The sequence below is a fragment of the Strix uralensis genome, chromosome Z (assembly GCF_047716275.1).
Source record: "Strix uralensis isolate ZFMK-TIS-50842 chromosome Z, bStrUra1, whole genome shotgun sequence".
NCBI lineage: Eukaryota > Metazoa > Chordata > Aves > Strigiformes > Strigidae > Strix > Strix uralensis.
Window position 1 is genome coordinate 21533752 of NC_134012.1, and position 22485 is coordinate 21556236.

Here is a 22485-nt window from a genome sequence, read left to right on the forward strand (position 1 = left end):
AGCATTAGTGCAGGATTGTTTTTAGCATCCCATAGGTTCTTAGATGATTTGCAGGAATATTAAGAGCTTCCAAAAGCATTGCATATTATGTGGAGACATTTTTTTAATCTGTGTATACACTTTTAGTGTTGCCTATAAATTTTTATGTTCAATAGTTAACTTGACCTTTCTTCCTTCTGTCCTTTTAGTGCAGTCACCAGGACTATAAAGCTCTTTTCCCAGTAGCAGAATTTATGCCTGTACTGATGGCTGTTTCTTGTTCAGCTGTTTGCAATTGTCCACTTGTCTTCTCATTGTCTACCTGGAGTGGGCAGGTCTGTCTTGCTGCCCCTTCCTCCTTGCTGAAAGCTTCTGCAGATTAACTTTTGCAGCACCAATCATAAGGATGAATTAAAATCCATTTGCTTACATCCCATATGACTTTTTTCATACCCATCTTCCATTTTACCACTTGCGTTCTCACCATGCCTTTGAGACCTAGGTATAGAATTGTTAAATGGTATTACTTATTTAGTGACTCATGCAAGAGCCAGTGTGAAAAGGTTTCCCTTCTAACCTTGACAGCTTAGAGAGGCTATGTAGTTGGGTTTTATTGTTGCGTAGGACTCCCGTGTTTTTTTATCTTTGTTACCTGTGTTTACATTAGTAACTTTATAAGTTTTTGGAAAATGAGACCACCTTATCAAAAGCTAATTTTAAGTTTTTTTCTGAGGTTTTTTGGTCTTCAATTTGTATTGTATCACAAAGTTCTTCCTCAAACTTTGCATAAATCTAAAGATACTCTGCTGCTTGGTTCTGTTGGGATGACTGAGAATTCTCCTGAACAGTACCCTGATCTAGTTTGTGCTACAGATTTTTTCCCATGGTGTAATGGAGGGAATGACACGAATGAATAGATGTGTAAGTGGGGAGGGCTGCTAATGGAGCAGTTCTGGTTTATACTGTTTTAAAGTAACAGTGAAAACACAGACTAAGAAATTAGCATTGTTTAGCTTGTTTGTGCAGACTGCCAAGCACAGTGTGTGCTGTTAACGTGTGGACATCAGAATAACCATCAAGTTCTCCTTGACAACTATTCTTCCTACAGGGCAAACCGAAAGAGTGAGTAGTGTTTTGTTCTGACAAGCAAGGCTGTTGACTGAAGAGATGCCCTCTGGCCTGTGTGTACCTTTATCCATAAAGAAGTTTGGGATGTTCTAGCCGCCTCTGTACTAGTTTTAGCATATGCCAGATCCAACAGCCTCCATTATCTCTTATGTGCAGCTTTTTTGAGTATGCATGAATTAATGCTGTGCTTTCTTGCAGGCTCATAAGATATTTGACTACTTGAAGAAAATAAGAGCCCTTCAAACTAACACTACAGTAAAGATAAAAATCAGAAAAGAGGAAGCCTTAAGAGTTGCAGCGATTCAAAGTACAAATAACTGTGCACTTAAATATTTTTTGGGATGTATTAAAATTTTGAGTTCTGTTTTTTAAAGCAAAATTCAGTATCTAGGTTATGTCAGAGCTATTGCCTTTTACTGAGCCCTCAAATAATGTTTTTTTGTTTAAGGTGTGTAGCAACACTCCTCACAGACAACAGTTTATCCTTGCTAAATTACCTTCATTACTGTTGTGAGTCAAAGTAGGTTGTATAAATCCTCTGTAAAACATACTGGATATTTTAATTTAAAAAAAGAGGGAATAACTTTATTACAAGCTGAAACTAAGGTTTAGACTTTCATATCTGGAAGATATAAAGGACATTGTACTTAGCCATGGGGTTCTGTTTGTTCTACTGTCTGGTATTAAGAAAATAATCTGTAACATCTGCTTATCCAAATAGCAATATGTGGTAATTCTTGTGTGCTTCCGTTGCACTGTCTGTACCCAGGAGGGAAAAGGGCAAATACTGAGTTCTAAAGCATGTTCTGAAAGTCTCCTGGTGTGTAACTTTCGGAGGCTCTTCAGGGGCATGTTTAGGCTCTCTTGGGACTTTACAAGAGCATTGTATCAGCTGTGAGCCTTGAGGCTGGAGGCATCTCATGGTGCAGCTTCAGTTGCCTCTGTACAGTGGTAACCTGTTTGAGGCGGCAGATGTGTTTAATATCTGGTGTCTGGACACTTAGATTCAGGTGCTGATTTTTCTGTAATCATCTCTATGTAATAATACCATTTAGAAGTATATTGCTTAATCAGGGCAGGCATCTGTGCAGTGATTTTTGAAGTGGTGTCTATAGATAGAAGTAAATTCTTTATAAAACCTATGTGAAATTTTTTTTTCCCCTCAATGATAGGGATGCACAGTTATGAATCAAAACAGACAGTAGAAAAGCTTTGGCCAGAAATGTAATGCACGGAAGGTTTCTCCATAGCATATGTATATGAGTTGGTAACAGTGGTTGAAGGCTCTTCTGTTTTGTCACCTCACCTTGGTTCTGTCACAACACTGCTAGGATCCAGCCTCAGCTTCCATTTTAAGCTGAGCGTGAGCAGTTGAGTATATTACGTACTAAAATACTTGTTTTGCAGGAAAATTAGTGGACCACTGTGACTATTGTTTTGCTGGTCTTCAACTTGATAGCTCCAATTTATTTTCTAAAGCTCTTATATAAAAATCTACTGTTGTTATAATTGGAACTGTTCTATGGCAACCAGAACTAATCATGTAAACCATATGGCTTTTTAACTCCTGATGTCTTTGGTCTTTAAAAAAAAAGCCTACTTGCTTCTCTGTTAGGCAAACCTTTATTTATGACTTGAACTGCAGCTAATTAGAAACTGGGTTTCAGTTAATGCCACAAACAGTGTTCAAGAGTTTTTGGTTTAAAGTCTTAACTGTGCTTGGTGAATTAAAAGTAAGTTTATTGAAAGGTAGATGGCTCCCATGCTCTGTTAACAAAGGGAGCTACTCAGTTTGTTGAACTGAACAACTTTGTCTTCAGTTCTGCTTCCTTTCAGGATTGTAAAGAAAGAGCAGATTTCCTTTCCCAACTTCATTTAATTGTTCTCCTCAGTCTGAATTTGTTTTAAAACAAACTTAAGTTTCTTTAATAGGCATAGAGCCTTGTTTCCTGAACTTACTAGGTTTTGAATGCAGTAACTGCTGAGCTGTTTCAATAATCTGAAGTATAATACTGTCTCTGAGGCAAATAGTCAAAAACTGTATTAGCTTTTTTAATGGTACCAGTTATTCTTCAGTAGTTCTGTACTTTACAACACTTTTGGAGACTCTTCACAGCTCGAATGCTATGTTAATGTGCCATTTTAATTTCAGAGTACAGTGACTAGGCTGGAAACTTCTTCGAAAATTATGTTTTTTTCTTTGGTGTAATTAGTATGTCTCTTTTTTCAGGTCAGGTAGAAGTGTAAATAAAAGGGTAAGAACTCTAGTTTCCAAATAGATGTGAAAGAGCATTCTGTACAGTTTTGAAAGTAATAAAAATGGTAAAAGAATTGGTAGAACAAAATTTGGGTTTGAGACATAATGATGTGGTATTTAGAGAACTGACTTGTTCCACAGGGTACTTACATCAGTGAATACTTCAGTGAAGATAGGTGTGTTATGCAAACTGGAAGTACTTCAAATGAGAGGTGCTTGTTGCTTTTTTCAGAAGTGCTGTGATGCTCAAGGGTACAGTGAAGTCTGTGTAGCGAGTACGCTGAAGTTCTGTGCACACAAGTAAGCTGCCCTATTGGAGTTTCCCATGTGCATCCCATGGCTCAGAGGAAGCAAATAATCTTATCAGGTCATGCTGCTTTGCTGAGAGCTGTAGAGGTTCACATATATCATCTTATGCAGTCTCTGTAGGACAGAGTTTTGTAAACTGCTACTTAAAAGCAGTCTCCTTAATAAAGCTTCTCTGGATTTAAAAGAAGTCAGCTGAGACTTCAGTTTTTCTTCATGTAATAAGCAGTTCATCACATACTTGCCTGTATATATATTGCAGAGCTGCAGGAGTGTGGTTGTTAGCACTGGTTTTGGGTTGAGACCAGAGAGAATGGTTTGCAAGCTTGAAGCTGATACCAAAGCTTCAGTGTTTCGTATTTAAAAAAAAAAAAAAAAATTATTAAAGGGTCTTTATCAACTTAAGTTAGAAATAAAGACCAGATGTGAAGTCAGCAAACCATATGGGCTTCGGTAGCAAACTGAAATGAAGACTAATTTATGCTGTTTTAAAACAGGAAAAATGGTTTTGAAGTATGTGTTTATAAACCCTGGATGCAACAGCCTTCCAAAATCTGGGTCCTTGGCTTTTTTTATCAAAGTTTAGATTTACCACATCTGCTAACCAGGGGCAAGAAGGATCTCTTGTATTTACACCAGTCTCAAGCTGTGGCAACAGTCAGGAGTCTTTCTGTTTGTGCTAGTGTTGTGGCTATATTTAACATCTGGACTACTTGTAATCATCTACAAATGGCCCATTAGCTTTTGTGGTATCCTCCTAGCACTGTTCAAATCCAACTGGGTTTGCAATGATGTTTTATTTAAAAACAAACAACAATGTGCTTTGGGACAAAAACACCCTTATGAAGAACTATGTCTTGCACATTTTGCTCCAGTTACTCCACTTGAGAAACTGCCACTTATATGGCCGGTGGTACTCTTAAACATCTGTTGCAGGGAAACTTACTGAATACTGCCTGAGCAAGATTTTGATTTTTAAAACCTAGGTTTCTAAGAACAGTCTGGATTCTGGCAAAGTAGTTTGTCATGTGTATTTTTTTTGTGGGCTGGGAAAGGCATGTAAGGGGAGCTGTTTTTCAATGGTGCATGGTCATCTTGTGTGCTAATGGAAATGTTAATGGAAAATCAACTCCCTGCGTTGTCTGTCTTTCCTCTTCCTTTAGTCTTCAAGATCTAAAAATTTGTTTTGTGGTATAGTTCCTTCTAGGCATGGTGTGGTTCTAGAGGTAGTTTCCAGGGTAGATGCAGGGGTAACTAGACTGTGTTATCTTTTAAATCTTCTTAAAAATAAGCATCATGTAAGAAAAATAACTTTAGAACTGAACTTGGAAAGATTAGATTGGAATTGCCTCAAATCCAATTAAGCCACACTGCATGGACGTGCTGGGAATATAAATGCAATTACTGTAAATTTGTACAAACTGATTTGTTGCATTATCTTGCTAATCTAACATACGGTACTTTTTGTGTCCACATTGCAGACGGCAACTCCAAACTAACATGGCAGTCAGACTGTGTGATGTGGCTTCTCTGCTTAGAAGTGGTTCGTGGGCAGCAGAGCCTTGGACTGGGGTCTGTGGGTCTTTTCTTAAATTCTGTAGGCTGCTTTTTTACATGTTAATAGTGCTGAGGCCATACCAAACTCTTGAATTTCCTATTTGGAACATTAACTCTCTTCTTTCGTTATAGGGTGTAGGTTGTGTCCTTATTCTGTGAGAGCCCAGAGCACACTGGCGTACCATGACAACTTTTTCTATAATATGGTGATCTCCTGTAGAAATTATACTGCAGTGGCTTGCCTTTCTTCTAATGTCAATTAGATTTTAGTATTAATTCAAAATACCTGGTGGATAATTGAAGAGTAGTATTGCACTAAAATGGTTTTGGTATGGTCTGAATACTAAATTTCAGTAACTTTAAAAACCTGTATACTGTGTATTTTTTGATTACTATTTTAAAAGTATATTTACAAGTCTTAATAAGTTGTTTCAAAACTGTAAATTTATCAAACTATTTTTCAGGGTGGAAAATATTTAGTAACTGCTGAAGATGTGCTTTGTGTTTTATGAACAGTTGTATTCAACCTATCAATGGAATATGCATTATTTGTAAAACGTATTAGAATCACTTTATTCAGAGCAGATGGTTCTATAGCTGAGAAATGCTGTAATTTCAGCATACACAGGCTACTGCAGCTGTTCACTTGAATGTTGGCTTAGGATCTCATTCTTGCCACCTGAACATGAAAATAAATGTGCAGTTAAGTGAGGATTGGTTGTTGTCCTTGTTAAATCCTGCTAATTTTGATCAATGAAGACCTTAAATTTAAGGAAAAAGGGGGAGGGGGGAGGGAAGGCAATGGTAGAGACCGTCAGAGTGCAGTATATGTGGCTACTAGCTGGGCCAGATATATTAGTGTTTCGAAAAGTAATTTACCTTAATTAGGATCATCTACTCTTGTCAGCAGACTTGTTTTATCACAGTGCTAGGAGCAGGTTACCCCTCTGAGTTTCTCACAAGGGAAGAAAATGTTGCTCCAGTTGTAGATCCTCAGGAAAACCAGATCACATTTTTATATTAAATGTTTTTAACATAATAAATGTTCTTAATAGATGCATTTTTTTTTTGCGTTGTGCTGAAGTAGTTTCTTGGAAAATAACTCTGTTGCAGAACACAGAAATGTGTTCCCAGGAATGTCTGAATTGTAGTTTAAGACACTGAACTTACTCCCTCTCATGTTTTTAGGAAATTCAGATTTGCACTCCCTGAGTACATTTGACCTAATCAGCTGTTTGAGTATGCATTGAATGCATATGGTGCTTTGAACAGGACAGTTAGGACAGATAACCTCCAGAGGTCCTGGCATTACACTGTGATTTTACAATAGGCTTTTTTGTGTGAGAATTCCTCCTAGAAATTTAAGTATGAGGTTGGATTTCAGTGATTGCTGGATTTTTTTTTAGTGAAACTTCTTGATGAGTCTTGCTTCTGTGTTGAAATGTTTATTAATGGAGAATTAATGTATAGAATTTTCTGTTGGACATTGTCTTATATAGTTGGTCTCAAACAGGGTAGGCTGCCTAAGCCTTGGCTATTAGGCTGACACTAAAAATCTGCTGTATTTACCAACTGTTACCATTCAGTGACTGAGGTGGCAGAGAGCCTTTAGTACATGTGGTAGCTTGTGGGAAAGTACTGACACTTCTCCAAATGATTGCTGCTGTACCTGCCAATCATAAAGTCAGTTACTTTGGGGTGAAACACAGTAGTTTCTAGAGTGGTGATCACTCCCTAACTTTGATATCTAAAAGTAAATCAAGTTAAAGTATCAAATTTAAGTGTTTCCAGAGTGCAGGGGAGGGAAGAAGTGAGAACCAGAAATTGTCAGTTTAATCAAATAAAAGCATTTGGAAACCTGCTTGTACCTGTGATGACAGAGGGTTGACCTAGAGGTTATCAAGGAAGAGTTTGTCTTCCATCCCAGCACGTTCCTATATCTTTCTAAGTATCTCTTTAAATTACTAATCTTGCTTTCTGCTACTGCTTATGAGAAATAAGCTCAGGATACAGCTAACACTCATCTGGTTTTGAGCATAACCAAATACTATCACTTTAAAAGCTATATTCCATATCATTTCAGTTATCAGTTGTAAGTTAATAGAACCGATTACCCTTGTAACAGGCCAATTCTACTTGGTAACTTGTATACTAGAAAGGCTGTGATGCCCCTAATGAAGGGAATGGGGGAGGATGGAAACTAAGCTTTGAGTGTTAACTTCATTGAGATTGCTTCTAGAAGATATTAGTGACAACTTCATTTCCCTGTAAGTTTTTGAAGTATTACCTTGACTAATAGTTAAAATCCTTCTGTACTGGTGGGGTTTTTTGCATATAGAGACAATATATGGTCCTGGCAATACAGTTTCTGCATAGTAACATCTTCTAGATTCTTGTCTGGACTGTCCTAATAGATGGTGAAATATGAATTTTGATGGTTCTTGTTTTCTGTGTTTTTCAGCAGGTAATTGCTGCCATGGAAACACAACTGTCTAATGGACCAACTTGCAATAACACAGCCCATAGTTCAACCACAGTAAACAATTGCTCATCACCAGTTAATTCTGGGAACACAGAAGACAGCAAGACCAATTTAATAGTCAACTACCTTCCACAGAACATGACACAAGAGGAGCTGAAGAGTCTGTTTGGCAGCATTGGGGAGATAGAATCCTGCAAGCTTGTCAGGGACAAAATAACAGGTATGTTGGTTTTGGGTTTTTCTTCATATTTTCATTTTCCAAGCAGTGAGCTGTCAGGTGGTGTTTTGCAATTCTCTTAAATCACAGAATAAAGGTGGAAGAAACCAATGCTAATGTTGCTAGCAAGAAGGAAGTTAGGTTCATCATTATCTAGATTCTACACCCAAAAACTGTATTTGCATTTCATCCAGGTTTATATGAGTGCTGTAAATGCTAACTGGGCATTTAAATCTTCTGAGCTTTAGAGTTAGAAAGAAGATTCAGGTGTTGAAAAGCAGATATTCAAGGTTTACTTGAGTTTTTATTCAGCTCCACTGAAGTCATGACTTCATTAGTCCTAGCTGATGGAAAACTTCCTTTTTCCGGGATTCAGGTAATTAAACTTGTACCTTGGTGAAAAGGGCAGACTACCTTACTTTGTAGGTGAAGCTGCTTTTGCATTCTGGTACTTGAGCAATTTCTTAAGGATGCACATTTGAATCAATATGTGCTGTCTGAGAGTGCAAGTATGAAATGCAGTGTGATGTATTCAATTAATACCTTATTTTAGTGACAGCTGGCGCACAGGTCGCATGTATTTAGAACAGTTGTTTGACTTTCAAAGAACTACCAGATGGATGCCTGCACTTTAAAACAAGAATGAAAGGATGGTTGGCAAAGTTCAGTTTGTCTCATCTCTGTTTTTCAACTCTAAGCTCTCTCAAATTAAAAAACATTGATGTACCACTTATGTCAACATTTAATTAGTTTTGTTCGGGAGTGTTGACTTTGGTACTTATATTTCCTGGCTTTTTTTGCAGAGTCCTCAAATATCCAGCTTTCAAGAGCACATCTTTAACTTATGTTTTTAGTTGCAACTCCTGAATGTGCTGGTTGGCTTCTGTGTGTTTAAAACTACACCTCTTTGAGGCTGCATATTCTCTATGCTTTGGTTTGAGCTGGACACAATACTTTCCTATTATCAGAAGGTGGTGGCAGAACATGGACATTTTTTTTCCACACTAAAACTTCTTTGTGGTTCAATTGTTCCATAAGGAGCAACAGTGGGAAGTGGGGAAGACCAAAGCTTTAGTTGATGCAGATTGTGTGTGGCTTCAGCCCCTACTACACATTTGTGTTGATAGCTTGGGTATGCTGGAGAGATGTGTTCCCCAACTGTGTATGTGAATAGTGGAGGACAAGGCCTAAAAACCTTCAGGCAACTCTGGTACCAACCCCAGGATTTGTCTTTGGCATGCAGCACATGCTTGCTTCTATTGTCGTGATGGCATACTTGCTCCTATAGCATGGCAGAAGAAGTTATGCCACCTTTTTCCCACACTGATGCAGGCACTAGGGTGTCATCAGTATAAGGATGATGCTTAAAAAAGAACCTGGCAGCAAAAAGATACCAAGGGGAAGATTTCCCAAGTGTTCAGTTCATCCATGTCTGCACCTGCTGAGGGTGAGCAGAGTGAGCTGTTAGGGATCTCTTCTAAATTTGACCATCTGTCAGCTGCACAGTGAGACTGACTTTAGCCAGATCGTGTACCTTTTTTGAATAATACAAAGTACATTAATTGCCAGTGCTCATACCTTCATTCTGCTAATACACAATTAGGGAAAATATTGATATGACACTGAATAATTGTTGTGGTTTAAACTCCACTGGCAGCTGAACACCACTCGTCTGCTCTTTCACCCTCCCCAACTTGGGGGATGAGAGGAAAATTGGAGGGGTAAAGGGAGACTCATAGGTTGAGATAAAAACAGTTTAATAATTGTAATAAAATAAAACAGTAACAATAATAGAAAGTACAAGTGGGTAATGCACAGTGCGATTGCTCACTGCCTGCTGACTGAAACACAGCCCATTCCTGGCTAGTGATCCCCAAAAACTCAAGATCCCAAAACTGCAATCCTGAAAGTGAGAAAGACCCCCCTCCTTCCTGGCTGACAGTCCTTTATATACTGAGCATAATGTTACATGATATGGAATATTTCATTGGCTAATTTGGGTCCAGTGCTCTGGCTGTGCCCCCTCCCAGCTTCTTGTACAGCTGTGCACAAGCAGGACGTGGGGAGTTGGAGAGTCCCTGATCTCTTAGCAACAGCTGAAAACATCAGTGTGTTATCAGTATTTTTGTCATACAAAATCCCATACTTGAATCTAAAACACAGCACTATTCTAGCTACTAAGAACAAAAATTAATTCTATCCCAGCTGAAATTAGGACAATAATCATGTCTTTGAGGATGCTTTTTTCCTGTCTTCATTCTCTGCATGCTGGAGACAGCATTTGTGACTGTCTGGTAAGTTTTTTACTTGTGCATGGTGTGACAACCTGCTACATATAAAGGGATGTTTTTGACATTGGTCAGTCTTGATTATTGGTCTTGGCTACTGTCCCCTAAACAGTTTTTGTTCTCAAACTACACTTCCGTGTCCCCAGTCACAAGGTGGATTCTCAAGCCCTACTACTTGGACTTCCTAGAGTTCAGATCTATAGAGCATCAGTCAATTTTATACTTGGCTTCAGGTACCTTGCAAAGTAGAAACTAAAGAGGAGGAGAAATAGCCATACTCAGGCCTAATGAGGTGATGCTGTGCTGAGACTGCAAGAGTGGTTTTTAAGTCTTGATCTCTTCTGACTATTCTACACACAGTTTGTTAATTCGAAAGCAAATTCCTCCAAAACAAGGGAATCCTGCCTGAAGAGTATGACTTTTAAAAGATGACTGCCAGAACATATACCCTTGTCTTGATGAATTCACTAGGCCATGCTTCATGGCTGTTCTTCATTTCAGTTAGCGATTGCTGACAATTTACCCTCTCTGAGGTAGGGACCACTTAGTGACACAAAATGAGTCAAGATAAGAGGCTTCTTAAAGCCCAAAACTGATCCTTTGGCTTCTTTCTTACTGAATAGTCCCTGTCTGTGGTGTTGAATGAAGGTTGCTTTGCCTCACATTTTGATCTGAATGACTAGCACTTGTTCCCATAGCAGGTGGCTTGCTCTTAAGACATTAGGCAGTGGGATGGTTGGGTCTGTAAAGTACCCTGCTTCAGCATTGGCTATACTGAAACCACTGCTTTTAGTCCTTCTGGGCTGACCAGACCTCAGAGCAATTTCTGCTCTCGCTGTGAATGATACTGAAGAATGCCAAAGAAACTAGACTGGACTGATGCCACTACACCTTGCTGTCTTCAGCTGAAGACTGTTGATGCAGAAGAGCCTGTCTTCTTTATAGGCAATGACTTCAGTGTCTTGAAACAAAAGGTCCTTTACCTACCTGTTTCCTGACCTTTTGTTCCGGGAGTGGAAAGATAAAACTGGTACTTGATCAGTTAGTGGGATGGCTATTCAAAGTATTTATCTCTGTCTTGCAGATCTGAGCTCACATATTTAGCATTCCTTATTAACATTCCTTAAGGATTACATTCTTCTCAATTAAGAGGCAGCTGCAGGCAGACAGAAGTGAGCCTCAAGGTCTTAATGATGGATGTGCAAATTGCCCACATCCTTACATGATGATTTTGATGTTTTATATGCTAGAAGCTCACATTGCTGCTAGTGTCAAAAGACTACTTGCCCCTGAATAGAAAGGAGCAAGACTTAGTTGCAGACCTCTTCTTTGAAGGTGTCTTCTGTATAGTGTAAACAGATGACTAAGAAGGATCCTGAATTTAAGTTACTTTCTTGGTAAACAAGAACTCCAGTGTGGGAACCATTGGAGTTAGAGTTGGTGTTTCTACTTCATCAAGGAGCAGCTCCTCACCTTTCAGGCATACATTCACCTGCCAGCAAAAACATTGCATCAGTCTTGTTTCAGAAGGTTTTAGTATAAATGAGATTGTGGCGTCTGACCTTATAACTGCATTGGGAGAAATACTTGTGATTTAAGTAGCCTGGAGCAAGATTACCTTGGGTTCATAGATGCTAGGGAGAGAATGCTCTAGTTCCGGTCCTGTTCTTACTTATTTTCAGGTTTTTTACAGAGGTCTTCAAAAGAAAATTTTCCTTTTCTTTCTACAATTCAGAACAGGGATTGTATAAAGGAAGAGATTTGGCATAAATTTCAGAATTGTATTGGTTTAATTCCTGTGTTAAAACAGTAGTTTTTTCTCACCTTAAATGGTCTGTCATGAGTGCTAGATACTTAGTGAATACCTTTAATAAGCAGTTTAGGGGAGCATAGAAATTGAACTATACTTTCATACAGGCTAAACTACAAATGAGAATTGGTAAGGGACACAACTTTGATCTGCCTTTGGCTGTCTAATTCAGGTTGGTCCATATCAGTATTGGATGCATCCTCTGACTACTTCATGAGTGAAACTTCAGTTGTGATATGCTGGAGCTGAGAGCTGTTTGCCAAGTAGATGAGACAGTTCCAGTATAGGAACAGTAAGAAATCCAGTAGTATTAGTGAATGAAATGAAGCATGCAGGTGAATCACTTCTTGGCAGTGAAACATTTTTTGATGAAGAAAATAAGAAATTCTAACCTACCTGTTATTAGCAGGCAGTGTCAAGAGTCCCAGACCATACTCCACTGAGGTGATCCACTAGCAAATTAAGACATACTACAACATATGTCTGCTACATACTGGGGTCACCAGTGACCTGTGTTGAAATTCAAGGGGATCAAGGATGGCTACTGCCATCTTGACCCAAATGCTTGTCAGAGCATCCTGTGAATTTGAACCAAATTATTTCCCACCCTGTTATTTAATACTTAATTTGCAGTCATATCTGCAACACTGGAGTGCATTTAAGACTGCATTATAACAGTGCCCCAGTTCCATGAAGCTGTCTGCACACTTTAGGATTGACATGAGTTGAGCTTGAGGGCCTCCCTGCCTCTAGAAAACCTATTGTAGGGAAGGGAGGCACCCTGGAGTTCACTTCTTAATTTCATGTGAGCAGTCTAAAGCCTTGTTTCTGAAGGTCTGTTCTAGTAGTTTCAGTAATGCTTTTTCTATTGAGTCAAATTTGTTAAAACATCTTAATTGTTTCAATCAATGGTTATAGTTCCGTGCAGTGTACTGTCAACATAAAGTTTGTGTCCCTAATATATTTTTATCTAAGAGTTTACTTGTGAAGGAGGTAGGGAAGAAACCTGAGCTGTAGAACGTTCCTGCCGGTCTTCTCCAAGCATGCAGTTCATGGGCACGACTTGCTGTTGGGGCAACATTGGTACCTGAAGTGAAGTTTACTTGTTCAGCTAATGGAAAAACACTGAAAGTGTTTTCATCAAGAATTGAAATAGCAGAGAAATTAAACCTTGATACTAATGAAGATTTTAAAGGGTGCTGAATAAGAGTGTCCGTGTGAGAATCACATGGACGAGAGCAGCATCTGAGAAGTGGGGCATGGATGTCACCTGTCTTTACTTGCTAACCAGCGAATCTGTCTGGAATGAGGAGTTGTGCCCAGATATTTTGGAGTCTGTTAGCTCTTACGTGGTTTTGACTAGTGCAGATTATGTAAGTACAAGGTACAAAACTGCCATGTGAACTGATTATAGTTGTGCAATAAGTGGGAGACCCTGTTCTCTCAATAGAGCATCATAACTGAATTCTTATCAGCCGCTCTAGATAGCAGTTTAATTTATTTTAAGTGCTTTTACATATTTAAAAGCAGTAGATAACATTTTACTTAATCTAATGTTAAGAACGTATAATTACAAAAATTAAGCTAAAAATACTTTAAATGTAAGGGAAGAGGGTAAAATGGAATGAAGTCATAATTATCAAACTGCCCTGTTCAAGTACTTAAAAGCACAAGCTTTTAAGATGAATTTAACAGCTGTTGACAAAATGGAAGGCACAGTAGTAGCTACCACTTCAAAATGAAGAATTACCTTAGTATGGTAAACTGCATTTTCTGACCTACTTTTCTAAAACTTTAATATAGGTAAAAATGGCAATGAATATGGTGTCCTTACAAAAAAGAAAATTGCACTTTTTAGCACTCACTCTCTTTAGTGCAAATTCAATTGTACATGTGGAAGATAAATGCTTAGTTGTCACATTGTGGCATAATCTCCATGATTTCAGACCTTTTGCTTCTTTGTCATTTACCCAGGAGTGCTTGCAGAGTTGTAAGCTAAACTGAAACTTTGTGGAATTCAGACTCTCATTTCTGACAGTGGCTGAAACCAGATATTATAAATTTGGGAAAATTTCTTAGTTTTCCTGGCTTCAGAGATTCTGTACTGTTCTCCTGTTATATGCTCATAAAATTTACAACTTATTCTCCCTAAAAGAGAACCTGTTTGATAGATAAGTTTTTCTTGTCTTTAACAGTGTGTTTGAATTAGTAATAAAGTATATATGTAGGTTTTTTGTGGTTTAGATCACCTAGAAAATGAGGCAGGATGTGTTCAGAGATCTAGCCTGGAACAGTGTTTCACATATGTAGACTTGTGTAGCTGTGAAGCCCTGGTAATAGACTGTTGCATTTAGTACAAGTACCCAGGTGCTCCCCACCTGAAGGTTTCTTCTTGAATCACTTCTGCTGTCAAACTTCCTGCCTTCTAAACCTGAAGGCAGAGAAAAAGTGTATTTCAGGACATTCTTGTTGATCACTTTTTATGGGCCTATTTTCCAAAGCTGATCAAACTGCCTTACTGTGGTGCTTACATGTTGTTTGAAAGCATGATCTTTTTGCATACCTTTTTTCAAAAGTCTGTGTTTCCATTTGCCCTGTGGCTGGCAACTATCTGTCACATTGCAGTGGGGTTTCTGTATAGCCGACATTATAAGGTCTCAGAGTAAAATTCTTCAGGTTTTGTTATATCACCCTTAAATGTCATAGACTTCTACAATCTAGAAAAAGTACAGTGTGGCATGTAGAGGAAGGGTCCCATTTCTTTCTCCTTCTGTCGTGTCAACTTCAGTCTTATGGAAAAGTGCATAACTATCTAGTTTAATTGTTCATATTTCATCTTGCTCTGTGCAGATACTAATTTCTTAAATACTTGGAAGTGTTGTCCCATTACTGTTTTTCACACAGTGCAAATGCAAAATATAGCACACAACTCAGCAGGTGTCTAGAACTACAGGTTTAAAAAATTGCCTAGAAGTTGAACACTTCCAGAAAATAATTGATGCAGCTGTAGTCAGTGTGTTTACAATTACAGTTTGTACAAAAATAGTTTTTAGTTGTTAATCCTGAAATTTCTCATGCATGTTCCCTGTTTTGGCTTAAGAACTGTGGAAATAAATGCAATGGTTTCTGGATTAGTCACAGAAGAAAGTAGAAAACACGTATGGAGTTGAACATGTCACCAGAGTTGAGTTTATGTTAACAACGGTAGTAGTTGTAACATTGGTCATAACTCAGTGTGTGCAACGTATATGCCTACAGTCAGTGCGATTGTTAGGAGGGACTCTACACTGTCAGATCCGTGGTTATAGAGTACTGTCCTCTAGCGCAGACTGAGGAAACACCTGGTGACAATGCTGAGTTGTAGTCTGCCCAAACAATGGAGGCTGTGGGATGGAGAAAGGTTTTTTCTTTCTGTGGGTCGGTGCTCTGTCTCAGCAGTGCATAGGTGAAACTCTGATCTTTGTGGTAACTCTTAGCCGTGCTGTGACTTTTTCCTTTGATTACCCAGGAATTCCTGTAAGATACCATGTGTCCTCAGTGGAAACACTAGAAAGTGTGTTGTCTGGCTGCTTAAATCGAGAACGTGTGAAACTCAACCTCTGTAGTTTTCCCTACTTCTGTCATACCAATGCAAAAACTCGTAGCCCAAGTTAGTGTCTGACAAAAGCAGAGTTGTTGGAAACCATGTGCCTTGTCAGTTATTGCAAGGCTCCTGACTTTTTCTGTATGTGAACGTTAGTGTTTCAGAGTTATCCCATTGTTGAGCCTAGGCTGACAGTTTCTTTCAAGTTGCTTGTCACTGTTGCTTTGAACAGTGTTAGCTTACTCTTCAACCCTAAATCTTTCACTTGCCTTGATGTAAGACTAATTCTAGGGCATCTTAACTGACCTTACAGGAATATGGGAAGAAAGTATGGTCGTATACTTATGCCTTAATTTAAAACTCTAGACTTGTTGCCGCCTTTAAGTTCTGTGTGTGGAGAATGAGGTAGGAGACAAGCTAAGCAAGTTGTTTTCCTTTTTCTTCGTGTCCCAGAGGAAACAAGAAGGGACAAATAGTATGGCGTATCAGTGGAGTGGCTTAGTCTGCAAAGTGACAGTGTTTATCTACTGTGTAGAAAGTTTTAAGCATTCCCATGACAAAAAATGGAAATTTTGACAATAGTAGGGCAGTGAGTAGCTATAATTCCAGGTATTTGCTCGTATAGCACAAGTGCCTGATACAGGGAGAACCACATAAATGAACAGATCGCTACAACTTTGCCACTTTTGAAAAGAGGTTGGCTGTTTTTGTGAACTTCCCCGCTCTTTTTCCTTCTTAGCCTTTACTCTCAATGTGTTTGTTTGCAGTCCTATACTAGTCTAATTGATCAGATGTTTCTGCAAGGTTTTGAGTGCATGCAGGGTGGGACAGCGAGAGTAGTTTGACAGCTAAAGGACGAGCTAGCTAAAGCTGACTGCTCTTTTGTGGTGTGAGTCTGTGAGAGGCAGGGGTTCTTCCTAGCTGCTGTTTAGTGGTATGCTGAGATAAGGAGCAAGTTCTGGCAGCCTGATGGTTTCTGATTTGGGCAGGGATGTGGACAAAAGGTGTTGCCTGGCAAATGGTACCTTGCCAGAGGGCATGCCTTGTGCAGAACTTGGCTGAAAAGTGAAATCAAGAATAAAAACTCAATGGAGTTGGAGGCAAACTTCTATTTTATACGTGGTGACTTTTTTCTGGAGCAACTTGCTTAAGACCTTGAAACATAGGCTTTTCTGGGGGTGGGTGTGAAAGGAAACTTTTTTAATTTTCAGGATAGTCCATATTTTGAACTCTGTAGCTGTTAAAATGCAGTCTCTGTAGCCTAGGGACACTGTGGTGTAGCACAAAGATAATAAAGTAATTTTGAACTTTGTGTGCTTGTTGGAAGAAAGTGCAACAGCACAGTATTGGCCTAGTTAGCTAGCTGGTGGGTGGAGTACTGTTCTATTGTCTGGACTGCAGGAATAAACCTGAAGGAGTTATCTTTTTAAACAAGCCTTATGTATGGATCCAGAGCACTATTAATAGTCTTAAGCCAGGTAATATTGTAACCTATAGTTACTCTTCTGCATATTGCTATTTAATGTTATTGAAAATGACTTAAGACCATTTGCTGTTCTTTTTCATAGTAAGCTGCATAATTTATTGCACTTTCATGTCTCCTGGAAAGTGAGTCATGCAAGCAGGTGAAGATGAAGGAACTTGGTTCATCTTATGTTATCAAGATAGCACTTGACTGTCTTTGCCCTTCCACTTGCATTTCACTCTTTTGCAGGCATGACACTATTCTGACCTTTCAGAAACTTATAGGCTTTATTTTTACAAATAAAAAGGTAAAAAAAACCCTTGTTGATTAAACCTGCGTAGTCAGTCCCAGGGATTAAGTCAAGTTGCCTTGTTAGTCAGTTCTTACTACTGGCATTGTGGAAGTAAGCCATTTTTAAGGTGGTTAAACAGTTTATTCATCCATATATTAACTTGAATTAATGAGCTGAGCTCAATATACAGTGTAAGCAAGGACTTGGTGTTTTAAAACTTGGAACTCTTTATGAAGCTAAATATTAGGGACCTCTCTGAATGTAGTGAATCAGAATGTCATCTTCATTAAATGTCTTCTTTTCAGCAAGCACTGTGCTTTTTTTATGGGGATTAGTGCAATATACACTCTCTTGCACTTCTCTGCAGACAAATTAAAATTTACTCGTCTGTGATTGAGGTATCTTACAATAAGCCTATCAAAGTGTTGAGTCTTGCAAATTGGCGCTGGTCCTCTAGTGATGTGAGATCTTGTGTGCTTTTAGCAGAGGTAGTGCTCTTTGCTTCCACCTTGTGAGTCCCCAGACTGCCTGTTTGGCATGTCATCACTGCTTACTCTTTCATAGGTGCTTGTAGGTATATCTTGCTGTTATGTCCTAGTGATTCTACACCAGCTGTTTAAATGTTAAAATACACTAATTTCCAATAAAATTAAGAGACCTCGAGTAATCTGAAGTTTTTATAGGCATCACTGCTTTTCAGAGTAACTGTGCTGTGGGATTATTGCAAAGTGTTTATCATAAATAGTGGTGTGTTTCGGTGACGTCTACCTCAGTTTGGATGGTAGTGTTACTGACCTGCACACCTGGAAGCCCTTTCACTCCAAGGAAGTTGTGTGGATTATAAGGACCTGGGTATCCCTACAGAAAGTGGGTACTTTCAGCCACCAGAAGTAATAAGACTTCATGCTGCAGCCAGTCCTAACTGGTTCATGGTTGGTCCATTATATGTTGAAGCAGCCAGTATATTGCATTATGGAAGAAAGACCTTAAACATGTACCAGGAACTTTTTTTAACCTCATGTGTTTATACTTGCTTATATGAAAGCACTTTATTTCTACATTTTTCTTTCATTCATCACGGTATGCTTCAACTGACAGTTCTTGCCATAGAAATTTGCCAGGCTGACAGGTTTTCTTGTGCACAACTACAAAAAAGTATTTATTATACTATTCTCTGGATTTTTTTGTCTTCCTGGAGTGTGCTAAGTGTGAGTAGAAGTAGGTAGAAAGTTGTAGAAGGCAGAGAAGAAAAATGTGCAAGCCTCTGGTGTTAGTGATGTAATTCTTTAATCCACATGGAAAGGGAAAATAACTGTCACAAATATAGCTCAGATCCTGCACTTCATTCTATGACTCCTTTAACAATTTGTAAATCTATCAAATTCCAGTTATCAAAGGCACAGCCATGTTATCTTCAAGCTTTACACAGTATTGACCAGTTGTTTCAGTCACTTTGTTTTTAGCTTTTCTTATTTGAGACATTTGGTAGAACTGACTAAAACAGAAGGAGGCTTGTAGTCTGAATTATTTCCTGTTTTCTGAGTTTCTGGAGCTATTGAAGATAGAAGTTGATTTTTTTTTTTTTCTCTTGGTCTTTCTGATACCTATGTCAGGTTAAGCCATGGCCCTTTTTGAAATGCTTTTGAACCCTAATGTTACTGCACAATGGTTATGAAGTCTTGCATCTTTAACAAGATGCATCAATTATCTCCCCCTCTTTTTTAAAACAAAAATTCCTCCTTCTGGAAGAATTTTGCTGTGTTCCTATAAGAATTATAGGAATTTGTGGAGACATATTTCACTTACAAGTAATGAAAATGTCAGCTTTTCTCAGAATATCCTTTTCCTGTGTGTAGTTACCAACTACAATGAGAATGGCTTGTTCTCTACTACTTGGTATTGCAGATTAGTAGTTCAGCTGCCAAAAACTGACAGAAGGATATTCCCCTTTGACATAATTGCAAGGATGTAATTTTTGAGTTGACAGTTAACACTAAGGAAAGAATTTATCTTTTGACAGCAGTTTATCATTTTGTTTTTCAATCATCGGTAAAAACCAGAAAAAAACCCACGTGGTTGGTAGCAATACTACAAGTTAACTTTTGCAGAATGTGCCCTAGGGGGGAAGATAGTTCTCAGAAAATTTGATCATGGCACATCTCAGGATGTTCTTCAAAACTGAGATTAAGTACCAGATAGTCTGAAAGAAAAACAAAACTCCAACAACAGTATGTGTTAATGTGAAATTTGAGAAAAGAATTTACATTCAAGTGTCATGCTAGTTTTTTACTTGGATGCACAAATTACTGCATGCTTCTAAACACCCCAGCAGAAGAACAGGATGCTTTATCCACCTGCTTATTATTTAAGGTGACTAGGTGGTACAATAGGGCAGAATATTTAATGCACTGCTGGCTGTATTTCTGACAAGGAACAAATTGTCTTCAAAAGACAAAACTTCCATCTGTGTAGAACATGTTACTGCTACTAGTGGTAAAAAATAAAGGGTAAAGTCAGCTTTCAAAAAGTAACTGATTTAGCATATTCTGTGGTATACTTTTACCTTAGCACAGTGAGGAGCTTCTACTTGTAGTATGATAAGCTAGTTTGTAAGAAAGCATGCTCTCTAGTTCAGTCATTGTTACTTCCAGCAGTTCATGGTTGTTAACAGTTATGTTTAAGTGTTAGTTAGTATGTTAGTAACCCTCTCTTCAGGCTTACTGATCATCTTTGATCAGGTTCATGTAAATCTCTAGCATCCCCAGTACCCCCTATCGTTGACTTTCTCTGCCTGCTGTGGGGAAGAACTGGAGCTGCAACTCTCATCTTTGTATCTGACATCAAGTTTGTGTTGATGAAGCAGGAGATGGTGCTCCTCACACTGCATCACCATGCAAGATATAAGGCAAGAGGATGGCATAAGGGTAGAATTGAATCTGGCCAAGATGAAAGTTCAGTTTCTCTTCCTGAAAAATTCTGATTTTTTTAGGATAACTTACAGCTCTGTTAATAGCTGTTTAATTACAGACATAATCTTATTGTATGGCAGGATGAACTGTCAAGTGCTTTGATCAGTGTTTGATCCTTGTCATTCAGTCCTCAACTTCTGTTTTTCCAGATTCAGAGCAATAGCTGAGAAACTGGGTTTGGGAGAAAGAGACATCAGGCTATCAAATATTGAAATCTAGTAGTGATCATGCTTTACAGGTGTTGTCTTGCAATCTGCCTAGCTTGCTAGCTCAGCAGTGTATGAGTGTTCAGTAAATAGAATCCATCTACTGGAGCTATGGGCGAACTGCAATTAAATTGGGAATTGCTTGTGGCTCATGCAGTTTCCCTCATGTTGCTGAAGCCGCTTTTAAATGCGGTTCAAGCTTTAATGCCAACTTCAAAGTACTGAAATTTGAACAACAATTTACGTTAAAAGTAAATGGGAAGAAGGAAACACTGATGATACTCTGTGCCTATTCTTTAGATCTTCTTAGAGACCATAGCTATATAGTTAGTTTTAGGTCCAGTTCTACAGTTAAGTGAACTGCATGTCTAGGGGTATGCTTCTACTTTTATTCAGTGTCAAAATAATACCATGGTAATCTTGGTGGTTTAAATCAGGCACAGTTGACAGCGGTGATTTATGAAGATGCAGTAACTTTTTTGAAAAAGAGCTGGTACCAGCTGAATGATCCACCTATCTTGGCACACAAGTGTTCTGTGGCTTTGTCTCAGGAGGATTACCGTAGCATATTCTGGAGCATTCTGATGTCCTGAATTGCAAAGTCAGACAAACAAAACATTTGAGTGTTTCTTACCCCTATATCTGAAACTCTTTATCAAACTCTTTATGCTCGTGAACTTGGACTACAGGCCAGAGGTGCTGTTGATCCTTGAGGACATCATAGGCTGTGACTACTTGCAGTTTTTAGGTTGCTCTTAACATAATGCTGTGTCTTTTATGCAATGTCACTTCTGCTTTTGTGTGCTAGTCAGAGAACAAATCTCCACTCTGAAATTTTAGACTTGTGAAAAATAATATGGGTTCGTGAGAGGAAATCAAATGAGAACCTTTATATATAGGCTTGTAATGTTGTCCTGTATGTTTCATTTAACAGCATTCTTCCACCAGTGTGTGCAGCTTTAGGAGCGATGAAAGGCAGAATGAAGCCTAACGTCAAGTTGCTCTGACCTTGACTTGGTCCTGTTTACAAAGATATGAAGCTGACTCGTTCTTACAGTACTTTAGTGGGTCTTCAACAAAGAACTTTGTACACAGAAATGGAAATTTACTGCTCTAAATAAAGTTACTTAGTTTATTGGAAATTGTGTTTGATGTAAAATGAATACTTGCATGGCTGGTGGCAGAATATGTATTAATATTCACTAGAAAATGGACTATTCTCTCTCAATCAAGGACAGGCCAGGAAATCTTCAAGGGGTAAAGCACTGAAGGCAGCATATGTAGCTGAAGTTAAATAATAACAAAACATTCTCGGTCTACTAGAATTCTTACCTTTTTTCTGTAGACTTGCAGACATTGAGTTTCAGCTCCTAGCCTTTATTACTTAACCTCAGAAGTATGTTCTTCACTGTCATATATTGATGCAAATAGTATGTAATTTTTTTGGAAGATAAGCTTTTTTAGCATTCCTTTGTGTGATATTATAGTTCTTGCTGGTTCCATTCATCTAACTCATTATTTTGCAATAAGATCTTTTTTGCAGAAGTTGGAGTAGCCTGAAACACCCCTATACTGAAATCAATGACTTATTGTAGAAAAATCCTATTTTTTTTTAAACGCCTGCTTATCTTCAGATTTTCTGGTTGCCTTCTGTGGAAGGTAAATTTGTGAATATGTGTTATTTACTATAGAGATTTTTAATCTTCCAGAGTATGATTAGTGTGTGCTTGTGGTAAATTTTTGTACTAGACCATGAAGCTAGTTTTATAGATTAGTGATGTGTATTAGTTTTCAGATGCATTATTAACTGTAAGTAGTGTTCTGGGGTTTTTGGATTTTTATTTAATATGCATATCAGGATAATCATTTGAAATTGATGTTACTGGGTTCTTCTAAGAGTTAGTATTGATAGCACTCAATTAATGAGGCTACTTTTCTTATGTTAC

At 38.3% G+C, this 22485-nt stretch overlaps 1 protein-coding gene across 9 annotated transcripts in view; it reads left to right on the forward strand.

The window, feature by feature from the left end:
• ELAVL2 (ELAV like RNA binding protein 2) overlaps window positions 1-22485 on the forward strand; it is a 102902-nt gene that overhangs the window by 39962 nt on the left and 40455 nt on the right. For 4 of the 9 annotated variants that reach the window (XM_074856139.1, XM_074856140.1, XM_074856138.1 and 1 more), the window contains exons 2-3: window positions 5152-5242; window positions 7689-7929. In XM_074856139.1, coding sequence (XP_074712240.1) covers window positions 5171-5242; window positions 7689-7929 — 313 coding nt within the window. In that variant the 5' untranslated portion in view covers window positions 5152-5170. The remainder of the gene's footprint in view (window positions 1-5151; window positions 5243-7688; window positions 7930-22485) is intronic. The other 5 variants (XM_074856142.1, XM_074856145.1, XM_074856144.1 and 2 more) reach the window with 2 other exon arrangements.